At 44.8% G+C, this 17469-nt stretch overlaps 1 protein-coding gene across 1 annotated transcript in view; it reads left to right on the top strand.

The window, feature by feature from the left end:
- Window positions 1-17469, top strand: part of LOC134354396 (voltage-dependent T-type calcium channel subunit alpha-1I-like) — an 843079-nt gene that overhangs the window by 774075 nt on the left and 51535 nt on the right. Inside the window, exons 24-26 of the mRNA XM_063063387.1 lie at window positions 2118-2207; window positions 11672-11864; window positions 14445-14596. Of these exons, the coding sequence (XP_062919457.1) occupies window positions 2118-2207; window positions 11672-11864; window positions 14445-14596 (435 nt within the window). The remainder of the gene's footprint in view (window positions 1-2117; window positions 2208-11671; window positions 11865-14444; window positions 14597-17469) is intronic.

Genomic DNA, 17469 nt, shown 5'->3' with positions numbered 1-17469 from the left:
ACCCGGAAATTGATCACTAGACTGAAATGTGTGGTGTATCAGTGTATATTGATTCCGAGACCACACTGGAAGTATATTGATGAGTATTGATCATTGGAGTATAAATTGTGGAATATCAGTTACAGTATATTGATTACTGAACTACAATAGGTGATATATTGATATGTATTGATTACATGACTATAATGTGTGGTATATCAGTGTATATTGATTCCTAGACTACATTGGTAGTATATTGATGAGTATTGATTATTGGAGGATAAATTGTGGGATATCAGTTATATTGGTCACTGAACTACAACAGGTGATATATCAAGGTGTATTGATTACATGACAATAATGGGTGGTATATCAGTATACTGTATATTGATCACTAGTCTACATGCATTGGTGCTGTATCAGTGTATATTGATCATTAGACTATATTGATGATATATCAATGAGTACTGATCACAGGGCTACAATGGGTGATATACCAGTGTATGTTCATCAAAAGACTACATTGGATGATATATCAGTGTATGCATCAGTCAGTCTTGAATGTGTGAATGTACTAAATAGAGAATAATAGTTCAAATCTATTATATTGTGATATGTTGGGTCTGATGAATAGATAAAGTGATGGGAAAAGCTCTTGTTGGCTCTGATTCCTTTTCACTTGTGGAAATGGGAGTGAACCTGGGACTGATCACCTACCTTCTCTACCATGCATTACCAATGAGGAAATAGAAGAGGGTCCAGTGAAAAAAGTAGGGCTAGGCCGGCTTCATTACTGGGGAATGCCTTTTAGATCATAAGACATCAGCCATTTGATCCATCAAGTCTGCTCTGCTCTTCCATCATGCTGATTTATTATCCCTCTCAACCCCATTCTCCTGCCTTCTCCCCGTAACCCTTGACGTCCTGACTAATCAAGAACCTATCAACCAGCGCTTTAGATATGCCCAATTACTTGGCCTCCATAGCCGTCTGAGCCAAAGAATTTCACGGATTCACCACCCTCTGGTTAATGTCACTGAAAAGAGCATACGGAAAGTGACAGGTGGGATGGATTTTGAAAGGCAGGGACAACAGGATAGCAAAATAATTTAGCGTCCAAGACAGAACTGTGCTGGGAGTAAGGACATGAAATCAAGAAGCATCTCCAGCACTCCGACAGTAGCACTGACTGTCAAGTAACTAACGTTAAGGGCAGTGACCCCCACACCAGAGTGTTAGACAGTGGCCTGTAAGAGTTACACAAAGTGCCTGGTGAACTGGTTGATCTCAATTCCCAGCTGAGAGTGCCCTCTTTACCAAGAGTAAATGCTAGGCACGAGTGGTCTAGTTAAAGGGTGTAACATTCCTTTCTTAAAACCATAAAATTATTAGACATAGGAGCAAGATTAGGCCATTCAGCCCATCAAGTGTGCTCTGCCATTTACTTTCCCTCTCAACCCCATTCTCCTGCCTTCTCCCCATAACCTTTGACACCCTTACTAATCAAGAACGTATCAACCTCCACTTTAAATATACCCACTGACTTGGTCTCCACAGCTGTCTATGGCAATAAATTTCGCAGATTCACCACCCTCTGGCTAAAGAAATTCATCCTTATCTCTGTTCTAAAGGGATGGCCCTTTAGTCGAAGGCTGTGCCCTCTGGCCCTAGACTCTCCCACTATAGGAAATGTCCTCTGAATGTCTGGTCAGACCTAGATCTTTCAATCTCTCGGCCTTTCAATGTTCAGTAGGTTCCAGTGAGAACTCCATTATTCTTCTAAACTTCAGCGACTGCATGTCCGGAGCCATCAAATGCTTCTAATACTTCAACCCTTTGGTTCTGAGGCTATGGCCTCTGTCCTGGACTTTTCCCACTACTTCAAACATCCTTTCCACCTCCACACTATCCATGCCTCAGTAGATTTCAATAAGATCCCTCCTCATTCTTCTAAACTCTGAACTCCAGTGAGTGCAGAGCTAGAGCCGTCAAGCGCACTTCATACGTAGAACCTTTCATTCTGGGAATGAAATGGTTAATGTACCAGGAGCAGTTGATGGCTCTGAACGGTGCTGTGTTCTAAAGATACTGTCGACCTAGTGGTGGTTAGTTTTCTCATTTGTATCTCTCCGCAACAGGCCCTGATGTCTCTCTTTGTGCTCGCTTCGAAAGATGGCTGGGTCAACATCATGTACCATGGGCTGGACGCCGTGTCCATTGACCAGCAGGTAAAGGAAGGAATGAATGCTGAAAGAACAGCAGCTATTTCACCATGGTGGGCATCACCACTTGCCTTGTCCTTTGCCAATAAGATAGTTTTATTCCATTGACTTTGCATGGGCGGCCAATGGCAGTTAGAACACCAATAAGTCAGGTTCAATCCGAACTTCTGGTGTGCCTGTGTGGGGTTTGTACGTTGTCCCTGAGATATCACGGGCTTTCCCAAGGTGTGTTGCTTTCATCCACACCCCAAAGATGTGGAGTAGTAGGTTCACTTACCATCTAATTTTCTTGTGTAGAAGAACAGAGAAGAAAATGTAAGACATTTTAAATGAGATTAGTGTAGGATTAGTGTAAATGGGTGTTTGAAGATCAAAGTGAAAGTTACTCCATTACCAGGTATTAGATGGTCTTAGGTTTTCATTCCACACACACCTGATATCACAACCTCCCAGAAATGATTAACAGAAAATCAGAATCAGAATGAGGTTTATACGTTGTGAAATTTGTTGTTTTGTTGCAATACAGTGCAATACATAAAATATATTATAAATTATAATAAGAGATGTATACTGTATTGAAAGAAGTTAAAGAAGCATTGCAGAAAGAGAATAGAAGTAATGAGGTAATGTTCATGGGTCCATTGTCCATTCAGAAATGAAACGATGTAAGTTGTGAAGTATTCCCGAGAACACTAGGATTAAGACCCCTCAGTCCTGCCCCTCTCTTCGCTCTGATCTACTCCAGCCTCAATCCTGCCCCTCTCTTCAGTCTGATCTACCTAGCCCTCAATCCTGCCCCTCTCTTCACTCTGATCTACTCCAGACTCAATCCTGCCCCTCTCTTCTCTCTGACCTACCCCGGCCTCAATCCTGCCCCTCTCTTCACTTTGATCTACCTAGCCCTCAATACTGCGCCTCTCTTCACTCTGATCTACCTCAGCCCTCAATACTGCCCCTCTCTTCTCTCTGATCTACCCCAGCCTCAATCCTGCCCCTCTCTTCTCTCTGACTTACCCCGGCCTCAGTTCTGCCCCTCCCTTCACTCTGATCTACCTCAACCCTCAATACTGCCCCTCTCTTCACTCTGATCTATCCCAGCCTCAATCCTGCCCCTCTCTTCACTCTGATCTACCCCAGGTCTCAATCCTGCCCCTCTCTTCTCTCTAACCTACCCCAGTGTCAATCCTGCCCCTCTCTTCACTCTGATCTACCTCAGCCCTCAATACTGTCCCTCTCTTCTCTCTGATCTACCCCATCCTCAATCCTGCCCCCTCTTGTCTGATTTACCCCCGCTTCAATCCTTCTCTGTGCTTGATCACTGTCATTCTCAAACACCCGATTTTGTTCATAATGCATCTACTCCCGCTTTAAATACTTTTAATGAGCTAGTCTCCTCAACTCCCTAGGGCATAGTATCTATGCACACCAAGCTTCCTCAAGTGTCGTTATGACGATGGCCTAATCAACTTGTTTAGCGCTGGTTGTGAGATGTATATTAACCAGGGACTTAATAGGGTAGGGACACACAAAAAGTGGGTGGGAGAAGCAGGTTTATATGACTATCCAATAATTAAGTTCAAGTTCAAGATTATTGCCAATCAACGATATACATGTATACCACCAAACGAAACAATGTTCCTCTGGGACCAAGGTGTACAACACAGTACATATAACTAACACACACACACACACACACACACACCACAGAAAGTAATATTTCCACAAATACATATAGAAATAATAAAATATATTCCAGAAGATTGGCATTTAGCATAAGATGCATTTATGACACAAGTTCAAAATTAAACAGTTTAACCCTCCTTTATAAGTGATAAGACCTGGGTGGTGGCGGGGAGTTCAATAGTCTCACTGGGGGAAGAAGCTGTATCCCATCCTAGTAGTCCTTATCCTAATGCTATGGTACCTCCTGCCTGATGGTAGGAGTTCAAAGAGATTCTGCATCGGATGGGAGCAATCAGTGACAATGCTATGGGCCTTACATCTTACACATGGTGATGTTATGGGTGCACCTGTGCACAATATCATATCATGAAGTTACTCTCCACTTTTCTGGAATGAGTGCAGTCCCAGCAGCATGTAAGAAGCTTAAATTGGTAAATTGGTTCATTATTGTCACATATACTGAGGTCCAGTGAACAATTTAAGTAACACAATCCAACACAAAGTGGACATCTTGATTAGTACTGTCAGATCCTGGTGACTTTGTGATCCAGAGGTCAAGAACGAGGCATAAATCTTGTAATTATATATATTATGTTACCTGTTCATTACAATCAAAAAGTCATGGTCACCAACTCACTCGACTGTAACGGAGAGAGATGGCGAAGGAGGACCACAAAGAAAAGGAAGACAAAGAGGTTTGTGATGGATATTCACTGCCCAGGGCCTTGGGGTATTTTTTGCCAAGCTCAGCTTTCTATAACAGCTGACTCTTCCAGGAGTCAAAGTGTTGTTTTTGTTAAGGTAAATGCCCAAACAATATTCATTCTTCAGCTTCTTGTCATAAACAAGAACCAGTCTTCAGTTCTTAATGTAATTTGCAAACAATAGTCAGTCTGAAGTTAAAAGGGCAGCATTGCAAACAAACGGCACTGTCTATAGAGCAGAGGATGCTGGCCCACAACACAGGGCTGGCTACCCAAGAGTTGAAGTGTAAGACAATGGGGTTATGTTAAGTGAGACTGCATTAAACCAGATAATACTAGCTTAAGTTATTTAGTTCAAGGACACTTGCAAACTGGACTGATACTATCACTTAGCACATCAAATAGCTGATCTATCAGTAGTTGGGAGATCTGTGTACTCATCGAGTTAGCCCTCAGAGCATTAATTTTGGGTGCCTGGGATTGCTGTCCCAGAAGATTCTAGACCATATGTTTCAATTACTCAGCAAAGGCATCAGAAAAAAAATACATGCATGAGAAGTCACCAAGTAGCAAATAAAAGTATAAATGTTAGAGAACTGTCAGGCTTGTTAGGAATGGTCAAGGAACAACAAGAAGAATGACAGAAAGACAAGGTGACTCAAATCCATTCCTCTGCTTTTTAATTTCTGCTGTGGATGGAGATTTACAGCAGCAACTCAGGGCAGCAACTCACCAGCACATTGGCAACCAATGGGATATTGTATTGAAGTTGTGTAAGATGTTTGTGAGGCCCACTTTGGAGTAATATATGCAGCTCTGGTCAGCTATCTACAGGAAAGCTGTCAGTAAGATTGCAAGAACTTAGAGAAAATTTACAAGGAGGCTGCTGGGACTTGAGGATCTGAGTTATAAGGAAAGGTTGAATAGGTTAGTACTTAACTTCCTGGTGTGTAGGAAAATGAGGGCAGATATGATAGAGAATGCAGAGTTATAAATAGGAGAAATACAAGCAGGTTCTTTCCACTGAGGTTGATTGAAACTAGAACTAAAGGTCATAGGTTAAGGGTGAAAGGTAGAATGTTTAAGGGGAAAATGAGGGTGAACTTCTTCACTCAGAGTGGTGAAAGTGTGGAACAAGCTGCCAGTGGAAGTGGTGGACGTGGGTCCAATTTCAACTTCTAAGAGAAATTTGGATAATTACGTGGATGGGAGGGGGATGGACGGCTACTATCAGGTGCAGGTTGGTGGGACTAGACAGAATAATAGTTTGACATGAACTAGATGGGCCAAATGGCCTTTTATGTTCTGTAACACACTATGACTCTCTGGCTCTATGACTCTAATAAATATTGGCCTTGCTAGAGGTACCCAGATCCAGAAAAACAAATGAATAAACTCCACAACAGCGAAGGCTTTGCCACTACCTGTCATCTCCTCCAGAGCTTTGCTAGTTCTCTCCGCACCTCTGGTTGGGAGGCATGGTAGCACAATTGTCAACGTAAGACTATTACAGTGCCGGTGAGCTGGGTTCAATTCCATCACTGCTGTAAGGAGTTTGTATGTTCTCCTCATGACCATATGGGTTTCCTCCCACATTCCAAAGGTGTATAGGCTAGTAGTCAATTGGTCACATGGGTATAATTGGGTGGTGTAGGCTCACTCGGCCAGGACATCCTGTTGCCGTGTTGTATCTCTAAATAATTGAAGTTCTATCCATTCTCAGTCTCCTTCCTCAACCACTGGTTGAGGCACCGACCTGAGCCCGAACCTCTGAAATCCCCTTCTTTATTCCCTCAAAGATCAAGTGTCCCCTACCATTCAGGTAGCGGACGTTCATCCTTACAGAATGCACAGATCACTCCCCAAAAATCCTGGAAATGGAACAAGATTCGCCCTCACAGGATTTGTGTGTCAAGTATTATTTTACTTCCCACTCACATCTCCCACCACGTGTGCAGGTGATGTGGCCGTGGGTCGTGGAAAATGGTGATGCGGATGGTTTCCTGGGAACACAGACTACCCGCCGTCCACTTCTGCTAACGGGACGGTGGTGTAGCGGTTAGTGTAACTAACTCCTTATGGCACCAGCAATACGGGTTCAATTCCTGCCACTGTCTGCAAGGTGTGTACATTCTCCCCATTTCCTCCAGGTGCTCCGGTTTCCTCCCACACTCCAATGATGTACGGGTTAGGGTTAGGGGTAGCTATGCTGGCCAGGGAGGCATGGCAGTCTGCCCCAGAACAATCCTTGGACTGAGCGAGAATAAAGGGCATTTCACTGTGCAGTATGTACATGTGACAAATAAAGCGCAACTTGAAGATTTTTAATCTTTAATGCAAAATCTCCTATATCTGTTTATGCAGGTGCCCCCATGCATCCTTCCATGTGTCAGAATTGAAACGTTGCTCAGCATTTCTCTGAAGTGCCCCAGGGCACCTAAAGGCTCTACAATTATTAAACAGAAGCTGCTAAAATTGAATTGAAAAGCTCAGCTTACAATCAGAAAATAGCTTGAGCAAAATATTTAACCATCTTCTTAACGAGGTACTTTCACATCCATAATATCTCCAGCTGCTTGTGATGGTTTCCGAGGTTCCAGTGACATTGCAGACCCCTCATTAAGAATGGCTTCTCGTAACAGATGGATAACATATGAGGTGATAAATCTAATTAAGTTGTGAAATAGATCTTGCAAATGGGCTGAAGGGTTTAACTCTGTTTAAGATGCCTGAGATGAGCAAATTGGACTGAAGTCAGGGCTGGGGTGATCCTCACACACACTCACACCACGCAGCCCGTTGTGAGTTAATTTTTATCAATTCTCAGACTAGCACTCTCCAAGTGCCTGTAGTGCCTCGTTGTCTTTTTTTTTGCATACTTCTCCATGGATTATGCTTCTTTCTACACATTTGTTGCGCCCATTTCCTTTCTACCCTCTACCCGTGTTATAGGGTGGCACGGTGGAGATACATCTCTACCAAAGGAGGTGTAAGGAGCTACTTCCCTCCACTAGCCTGAGGTCATCTTTCAGCAAGATGTCGATGCCCCCTCGATCAAGGTCACATGAAGCCATGGGAGCTGGTGGTGGATGGTCGTATGGGCAGCGGGTACATATCATAAGTTCTGGTTTTGCGACCACTGATGCCAGGCAGACAATCTCTGAAGAGTGTTGATAATGGCTGGGATCACCCATCTTGTAAAGACCACTGCACGGAAAATGATAATGGCAAACCACTTCTGTCGAAAAATTTGCCAAGAATAACTATGGTCAAGAACACCCACATCAAATGACACAGAACATAATGATGATGTCATATGACATGGCACATTATGATGATGGTAACCTTTGTTATCTTTGGCTCTTTGTCCTTCTCTGTTAATCACTCCGGTTCTGATTGACTCTTGTGGTTCAGTGGGTAGGTAGTTTTATATCCTCTACCTCCCACTGCCCCATCTCTCTCCCTCTCTCTCTATCTCTATCTCTCTCTTTCTCTCCCTCACTCCCTCCTTTCCCTTTCTCCCTCTCCCTCTCTCCATCCCTGCCTCTCTCCTCTCCCTCTCCCTCTCTCCCTCTTAAACACACACACACACACACACACACACACATTCTCCATACCCATTTCTCTTCATCTTTCTATCCCTCATCTTGAAGAAGAGAAGATTTGGACTACAACTCCCAACTAAAAACTTCAACCCAATATCCTAACCCTCATTTCCCATCCAGCTCTGTGGGAGTGCTGCACCGTCAGATATGGTGCTTCTAATGGGAGTTGAGGCTGTTAGATAGCTGCTTATGTATGTAATGGTGTATACAGAGTGGAGGAGGTCTCCCTGGTGCCATGATCAATACTTATCCCATAACCAGCATCACAAAAACATCTCCTCCCCTCATTATTGCATTGCTGTTGGTAGAATCTTGCTCTGTGGAAATTGAGTGCTGCGATTCCTCCAGCAGATAAAGCCGCAAGTCCCCTTGGGAGGTTTTGAAAGTCACTGAAAGGCAGGAGGCCTTTTGCCTCTGGGGATTCTCTGAAACCCCTCTTGAAACCCACCGCACAGTCGCTCTTTGCTCTTGGCAGGTGCTCTCCTGCTCTCTGGGGCAAGAGTACCACAAGAGATTTTTAACAGGCTCTCTCGTTACAAAATGAGAGTCTAAGAATTGTAGATTCATTGAGGAAGACCCCAGACCCTTCGTACAGCATCGGATATCATCCATGTTCTATCTCTTTGTCAACAGCGAGCAGGCTACCATCTTTTGTTTACTGGGCGGGTTGACCTAACAGGTGGCTTTATCATTTCTAAGGTGAGATCATTGAGGAAGACCCCAGATCCTTCGGTTCGCTGAGTCCTTGAAGAATACCAAGTGCCTACTCTTACACTGCTCCCGTTTCATTCTTCTCACCTTCCCACCCCTCCTAACCAACCCCCGGTTCAGCATTCACTGCACATTAAGTGGACAATCAGTCTATAATGGTCTTTGGCATGTGGGAGGAAACCAAACAACCTGGAGGCAGCTCCACGCAGACAGCATCGGACATCATACATGTTCTATCTCTTTGTCAACAGTAAGCAGGCTACCATCTTTTGTTCACTGTGCAAGGTTGACTTAGCAGGAGGCTTTATCATTTCTGAAGTGAGCTCATAGTGTTTTCATAGGGAAAGTGAGATTTAAGGGGGCATCAGTACAAGACAGTTAGTAAAATCCAAAGGAGAACTCAGCAGAGATTTAACGGACAGAAAACTAGAGTCTTTGATGAGCCTTAACACAAGAACCTGAGCCAACTGGTCCATGCCAATGAAGATTCCCATCTAAGGTAATCCTATATGCTCATGTTTGGCCCATGCCCCTCCTAAAATCCTAGAATCTTTTAAACGTTGTTTATGTATCTGCCTCAACCACTTCCTCTGGCAGCTGAGTCTATATCCAGACCACTTTTAGAGTGAAAACGTTGTCCCTCAGCTTCCTATTTAAGCTCTCCCTTCTATCCTCCAACCTATGTCCTCTAGTATTTACTCCCCAGCTCTGAAAAAAACCTATGCACTTTGACCCCTGTCTATGATTCATTTCATGCAACTCTACACTCAGTGGCCACTTCATTAGGTATACTTGTACACCGATTGGTTAATGCAAATATCTAATCAGCCAATCTTGTGGCATCAACTCAATGCATAAAAGCATGCAGACATGGTCAAGAGGTTCAGTTGTTGTTCATACCAATCATCAGAATGGGGAAGAAATGTTACGTACCTGGATGTGGGGGTAGAAGGGTGGGTTGGCAAGTTTGCAGATGACACAAAGGTTGGTGGTGTTGTAGATAGTGTAGAGGATTGTCGAAGATTGCAGAGAGACATTGATAGGATGCAGAAGTGGCAGATGGAGTTCAACCCGGAGAAGTGTGAGGTGGTACACTTTGGAAGGACAAACTCCAAGACAGAGTACAAAATAAATGGCAGGATACTTGGTAGTGTGGAGGAGCAGAGGGATCTGGGGGTACACGTCCACAGATCCTTGAAAGTTGCCTCACAGGTAGATAGGGTAGTTAAGAAAGCTTATGGGATGTTAGCTTTCATAAATCGAAGGATGGAGTTTAAGAGTTGCGATGTAATGGCGCAGCTCTATAAAACTCTGGTTAGGCCACACTTGGAGTACTGTGTCCAGTTCTGGTTGCCTCACTATAGGAAGGATGTGGAAGCATTGGAAAGGGTACAGAGGAGATTTACCAGGACGCTGCCTGGTTTAGAGAGTATGCATTATGACCAGAGATTAAGGGAGCTAGGGCTTTACTCTTTGGAGAGAAGGAGGATGAGAGGAGACATGATAGAGGTGTACAAGATAATAAGAGGAATAGATAGAGTGGACAGCCAGCGCCTCTTCCCTAGGGCACCACTGCTCAATACAAGAGGACGTGGCTTTAAGGTAAGGGGTGGGAAGTTCAAGGAGGATATTAGAGGAAAGTTTTTTACTCAGAGAGTGGTTGGTGCGTGGAATGCACTGCCTGAGTCAGTGGTGGAGGCAGATACAATAGTGAAGTTTAGGAGACTACTAGACAGGTATATGGAGGAATTTAAGGTTGGGGGTTTTATGGGAGGCAGGGTTTGAGGGTCAGCACAACATTGTGGGCCAAAGGGCCTGTAATGTGCTGTACTATTCTATGTTCTATGTTCTATGTAAGTGACTTTGACTGCGGAATGATTGTTGGTGCCAGACAGGCTGGTTTGAGTATCTCAGAAACTACTGATCTCCTGAGAAAACAGTCTCTGGAGTTTACAGAGAATGAGCAGACAACAAAAAAAATCCACTGAGCTGTAGTTCTGTGGGCAAAACCGCCTTGTTAATGAGAGAAGTCAGGGGAGAATGGCCCGACTGGTTCAAGCTGATAGAAAGCCAACAGAAGCTCAAATAACCATGAGTTACAACAGTGGTGTGTAAAAGAGCTTCTCTGATTGTACAATACATCGAACCTTGAAGTGGACGGGCTACAGCAACAGAAGACCATGAACGAACACTCAGTGGCCACTTTATTAGGTAGAGGAGGGACAGAGTGTGTAAGATCACTCCTCATTCTTCAACTCCAGTGAAGAAGCTTCCAACCTGCTCAATCTCTCTCCACATCTCAGTCCCTCAAATCCTAGTGGCATCCTTGTAAATCTCCTCTGCACCCTTCCCAGCTTAACGGGACCTTTCTTGCAGAGGGGTGACTTGAGTACACTATTCCAAATGTGCATGAAGTGATTTTGTTTTTATTTGCTCGCTTTCGGGATCTGCACATCAGTGGCAAGGTCAATATTGATTTCCCATCCGTAGTTGCTCCCGTGTGGCTGTGAACGATAGGGCAGAACTGGCGCAAGGGGTGGGGGAACGAACAGAAGGAGCTGGTGATGGAAGATATGGAGGAAGATGGGGGGGAGGGAGCAGAGTGGCCCACTTTCCATGAAGGTGGGATCACGCACAGCCCAGCCTAGAGGGCTCAAGGGTGTAACTGAACTGAGTACCTGAGGGTTGTAGCACTAGCCAGAGCGAACCGGGTGCCGCTGACGCGCCTTCGCGCCGGGGACTGACCGCTGTGATCCTCCCCTCGCAGCCCATCATCAACCACAACCCCTGGATGCTGCTCTACTTCATCTCCTTCCTGCTGATCGTCAGCTTCTTCGTGCTCAACATGTTCGTTGGCGTGGTGGTGGAGAACTTCCACAAGTGCCGCCAGCACCAGGAGGCCGAGGAGGCGAGGAGGCGGGAGGAGAAACGCCTGCGGAGGCTGGAGAAAAAGCGCAGGAGTAAGGAGGCGTTTCGCCTGTCTTTGATGTGTTAGCCCCTTCGGTCTTCCTCATCAATTAGTCCAGCTTTCACCCCCCCCAAAGATCCCATAAAACATGCACCTCCATTCTGGATTAAGATTAAAATTAAAGTCTGTCACGAGCCTTGTGGCCCAACAGGCCGGTGCTTATGCCGGTTTCCGTGGCGTGAAGCGACTGAGACTCTCCCCCGAATAGGACACCAGTCTATCGCGAGGTTAACCCCCAGTATTTTTGCCGGTACCCATTCTCGGCTGGGTAGACTGGAGCATTGTGTGGTTAAGTGCCTTGCTCAAGGACACACACGCTGCCCCGGCCGAGACTCGAACCCACGACCTTCAGATCGTGAGCCCAACGCCCTAACCACTTGGCCACGCGTCACACTTCCATTCTGGAGACTCCCATAAAGTCCACTTCACTGAGCACCTTCGCTCCATCCGACACAAAAAGTGGGATCTGCCAGTGGCCACACATTTCAATTCTACTCCCCATTCCCATTCCGACATGCCAGTCCACGGCCTCCTCTACTGCCGCAATGAGGCCACAGGCGGGTTGGAGAGTAACAAATTATATTCCATCTGAGTAGCCTCCAACCTGATGGCATGAATATTGATTTCTTGAACTTCCAGTAATGCCCCACCCCTTCACCAATCCCCATTCCTGTTTCCCTCTCACACCTTCTCTTCTTACCTGCCCACCACCTCTGTTTCCTCCACGGTCTTCTGCCCTCTCCAATCAGATTCCTCTTTCTTCAGCCCTTTATCTCTTTCACCAGTCAACTTCACAGCTCTTTAATTCACCCCTCTCTGTTTCACCTATCACATCCCACCCTGTACTTCGTATTCTCCTCAGCCAACCTTCTTACTCTAACTTCTCTTTCTTTCCACTCCCAAAACGTCAACTGTTCACACTTTTCCATAGATGCTGCCTGGCCCACTGAGTTCCTCCAGCATTTTGTGTGTGTTACTCCACATTTCAAATATTTTTATGCCCAGTGGCAAAAATGATTAATTCACTCCTATAATCCTTGTTAATGATGATCCTAGAATTTCTCTCTTCAAGTTTGTTCACAGGAATGATAAATCTCTGTTCCTTCCCTCTTTACTTCTGATCTCCTTTCCTAATTCCTATCTGATCAGCCCCTTCTTCCTTCACCCCTTTCATTGCACCAAAGCCTGCAACTATTCCCTTCCTATGATCATGAAGACACGTAGTCCTCTCTTATTGTCATTTAGTAATGCATGCATTATTTCCTCCGGTGTGATATCACAAAACACAGGACAGACCAAGACTGAAAAAACTAACAAAACCACATAATTATAACATATAGTTACAACAGTGCAACAATACCATAACTTGATGAAGAAGTCCGTGAGCACAGAAAAATTCAAAGTTTCTCAAATATCCCACATCTCACGCAGACGGGAGAAGGAAGAAAAACTCTCCCTGCCATGCCGGACCACAATCCGACTCTGAGTCATCCGAAAACTTCGAGCCTCCGAATCAGCTCTCCGACACCGAGTACTGAGCGCCATCTCTGTCCGAACGATTCGACTTCCTTCTCGGTCGCCAAAAGCAGGCAAGGCTGGGGATTTTGAGGCCTACCCTCCGAAAGATTCCTCGCTCCCACATTACCACCTCCCTGTCTCCTTTTCTCTTTCCATTTCTCCCTCAGCTCTTACATCATACTAACACTCCATATCTTCCCTTTGTTTACATCGCTACCATGTTTCTTTCCTCCTGTTCCATTTCCTTCCTTGCTTCCATGCTCACCCTCTATCCCTCATTTGATCTTTCTTTTCTCGCTCCATCCCTGGACTCAGCTATCCCTCCTCTCTCCTTCCTCTTCCTTCCTTCTATGCTGTTGCTTTTCCCTCCATCTTGTCCCCTCCTTTCCCATTTCATCTCCTCCAATCTCCTTCCCTTCCTCCCTTCTCTCATTCTCCCTCTTCCTCCTGGGGGTGTGAAGTAAAAAGGCGGTAGACAATATTGGAAGATTGGAAGATTGGACAATAGGTCCCACGATAGATGAATTATTATCCCTCTCAACCCCATTTTCCTGCTTTCTCCCTGTGACCTTTGATGCCTTTACTAATCAAGAACCTATCAAACTCTGCTTTAAATACACTCAATGACTTGGCCTCCACAGCTTTGTGTGGCAGCGAATTCCACAGATTCACCAACCTCTGGCTGAAAAAAAAATTCCTCCTCATCTCTGCTCTAAAGGGACATCCCTCTACTCTGAGTCTCTGTCCTTGTGTGGTGGACTCCCCCACCATAGGAAACGTCCTCACGTCCACTCTATCTAAGCCTTTCAATATTCAATAGATCCCCTCTCATTTATCTAAACTCCAGCGAATACAGGCCCAAAGCCATCAAATGCTCTAGTTTCTGCATGCGATCCCTTATCCCCTTACGTGCGAAGCCAAGCTAACTGGGGTTGTTGGGTCTGCACGGAATGAGAAGGAGGTGTGGCATCTTGAGAAAGCAAGGCAGAGGCACTGGAGTACTAACTAACTTCTGTTTATTCTTTCTGCCCCACACTAACCCTCACTGTAACAGAAGCCCAGCGGCTGCCCTACTACGCTGCCTACTCTCCGGTCCGACTCTTCATCCACACCTTGTGCACCAGCCATTACCTGGATCTCTTCATTACTTTCACCATCTGCATCAACGTGGTGACCATGTCGCTGGAACATTACAACCAGCCCAAGGTAAGGCTGAACCCTTTTGTTGAGTCTTTGGTGCTGCTGTCTCACAGAAAATCACTTCTGGGAGTTTATTACAGCTCTGCCATTACATATTGGTCCTGAGAGGTATACGACCTTACTCATTGCACTGGTCCAGTTATCCAAAGGTCGATGTTCAAAATATATGTTGGCTTACAATGCCTTGAGATTTGTGTTTTTGCAGGTAATTACAGGAGAATAAAGAAGTACAATAGAATTTAAGAAATGCAGTACAAAGATTGAAAAACAACCATTTGCACAATTTGTTTTTTTTTTGCACAGGAGGTTTGGAGTTTGGGGTTTGATGTTCTTTTTGCCGTTTGCATGATTTGTTTCTCTTTGCACCTTGTCGGGGGGTGGGGGTTTGTTGCTTTTCTTTGAACAACTTCCGTGATTTTCTTTGTTTCAAGGCTGTCTGGAGAAGATGAATCTCAGAGTTGTATACTCTGATAATATTGTATACTTTGATAATCAATACTCTGTAGTTTGATAATCAATGCATTTTGAACCTTTGAACCAATGTGCAAAAGAAGATAAACTGTGCAAATACTAAAAAAAACAAATAATAAAAAAATTATATTGCGAACATGAATTGTTAAGTCTTTGAAAGTGAATCTGCACATTGTGGAATCCATGCCTCCTCCTCCTCCCAACTCCTTTACTAACCTTCTCTGAAAATCTCTTGAAGACAACTCAAACCAATGAGTTTGCAACTCTTTGACTGAAGTGCAGATAACATGCTCTTTTTTAGGAGCAACACAAAAAAGCGCTCAAGAATTCAGCAGGTCAACCAGCATCTATGGAGAGAAATGCCAATGGATGTTATCACCTGTTAGCTTAATCAATGATGGAAAATACATTCACTTCTTAAATAAAAAATCATTCATTTCTCAGACATCCATCCATATGGTCACCATTAAAGTACGAACAATATTGCAAACGTTCCTAAATTACACCAAGGTCCTGTTTCGATGCTCTTTTTAAGAATTTTTTTACAGGAAGAGTGGGTGGGATTAGGTTACACAGCCACTGCCTCAGAATGAGATTGGCCTTTGAGCATGGACAGTCTATGCAATTAAATGTTACTAGGACCATGAGTAGGTGGCTGGCTTGAGTTGTTCTCCGATCTTGGCAATCCATTTGCAAACGTTTCGTCACCATACGGGGCGAGATCATCAGTGCGCAGTTCATTTGCGGTGTGTGCTCTGAATACTTGGACTTTATATACTTATCAGTCAGCTGATTGGTCTTCATTACAGAAACTCGATTGTGACATAGGAAGAGGGTCTCGCCGCTGACTGGTTGAGTGGCAAACTCTGTGCATTGTGGTCATGAATTTTGCCCGCATTGGCTCATAAATAGGATTGAGGTCCACATGTCCGTTTGCAGAATTGTTCGCGGAAACCCATGCTTCTAGGAACTCCCTTGTTTGATTGCACTGTGACTTTCACTGATGCCCAGTCGAATTTGTGCCCCTCTTGATCTTCCTGGGTAGAGACTAGGGAAGAGTTGGTCATACCACTTTACAGCCAGCTGCTGCAGACATGTAGACCTCGATCCTAATTTATAAGCCAATGCGGGCAAAATTCCAGACCACAGCAAACAGAGTTCGCCGCACGACCAGATCTCCTCCCTACGTCACAAATGAGTTTCCGCAATGACAATCAACTGGTTGGTAAGGATTTCAGGCCAAGCATTCAGAGGACACACCACAATTAACAGCACGCTGGTGATGTTTCCTCACACAGTGATGAAACGTTTGCAAATGGTTTGCCATTTGGGGAGCAGCTCAACCCAACCGTCAACCAGCCGAGCTACACATTTTCCAAGTTACTTCCACCATAAGTAGAATTTCAGCAGAGTTTATTTTTAGGGAAAGTGATTAATAGAAACATAGAAAACATACAGCACAATACAGGCCCTTTGGCCCACAAAGCTGTGCCGAACATGTCTCTACCTTAGAACTACCTAGGCTTTACCCGTAGCCCCCTATTTTTTTAAGCTCCATGTAGCCATCCAGGAGTCTCTTAAAAGACCCTATCTTTTCCGCCTCCACCACCGTCGCCGGCAGCCCATTCCATGCAATCACCACTCTCTGCGTAAAAAACTTACCCCTGACATCTCCTCTGTACCTACTTCCAAGCACCTTAAAACTATGCCCTCTCGTGCTGACTATTTCAGCCCTGGGAAAAAGCCTCTGACTATCCACACGATCGATGCCTCTCATTATCTTGTACACCTCTATCAAGTCACCTCTCATCCTCCATCGCTCCATGGAGAAAAGGCCAAGTTCACTCAACCTATTCTCATAAGGCATGCTCCCCAATCCAGGCAACATCCTTGTAAATCTCCTCTGCACCCCTTCTATGGTTTCCACGTCCTTCCTGTGGTGAGGTGACCAGAACTGAACACAGTACTCCAAGTGGGGTCTGACCAGGGTCCTATATAGCTGCAATGTTACCTCTCGGCTCTTAAATTCAATCTCACGATTGATGAAGGCCAATGTGCCATATGATGATTGTAAACTGATGATAAGTGGATGAAGGATACAGGGGTGAGTCTGGGATTGAGGGAAGAAGAGGGAAAGAAAGAGAGAGAATAAAGGAGTATGAGAGGAAATAAGGCAAGAGATGGGAATAAGAGGGAGAATGTGAAAGTGAGATAAAATGTGGGAGGGAGTGAGAGGTAAAGGCTTAAGGGATTGAGGAGGGGGAAATCATGAGAGAGGGAATGGCCGGTGATTGCAGGAGGCTCCGGAAGAATTGAAAGAGTTAAATGGAGTGAAACGTGGAGTGAGGCAGGAAGTGAGGGAGCAAGTGAAGGAAAGGGACTGAGAGAGTGAAGTAGTGCGACAGTGT

Source organism: Mobula hypostoma, chromosome 11 (genome assembly GCF_963921235.1).
Source record: "Mobula hypostoma chromosome 11, sMobHyp1.1, whole genome shotgun sequence".
NCBI lineage: Eukaryota > Metazoa > Chordata > Chondrichthyes > Myliobatiformes > Myliobatidae > Mobula > Mobula hypostoma.
Note: the sequence above shows the minus strand (reverse complement) of the source record. Positions and strands in the feature narration are given on the sequence as shown.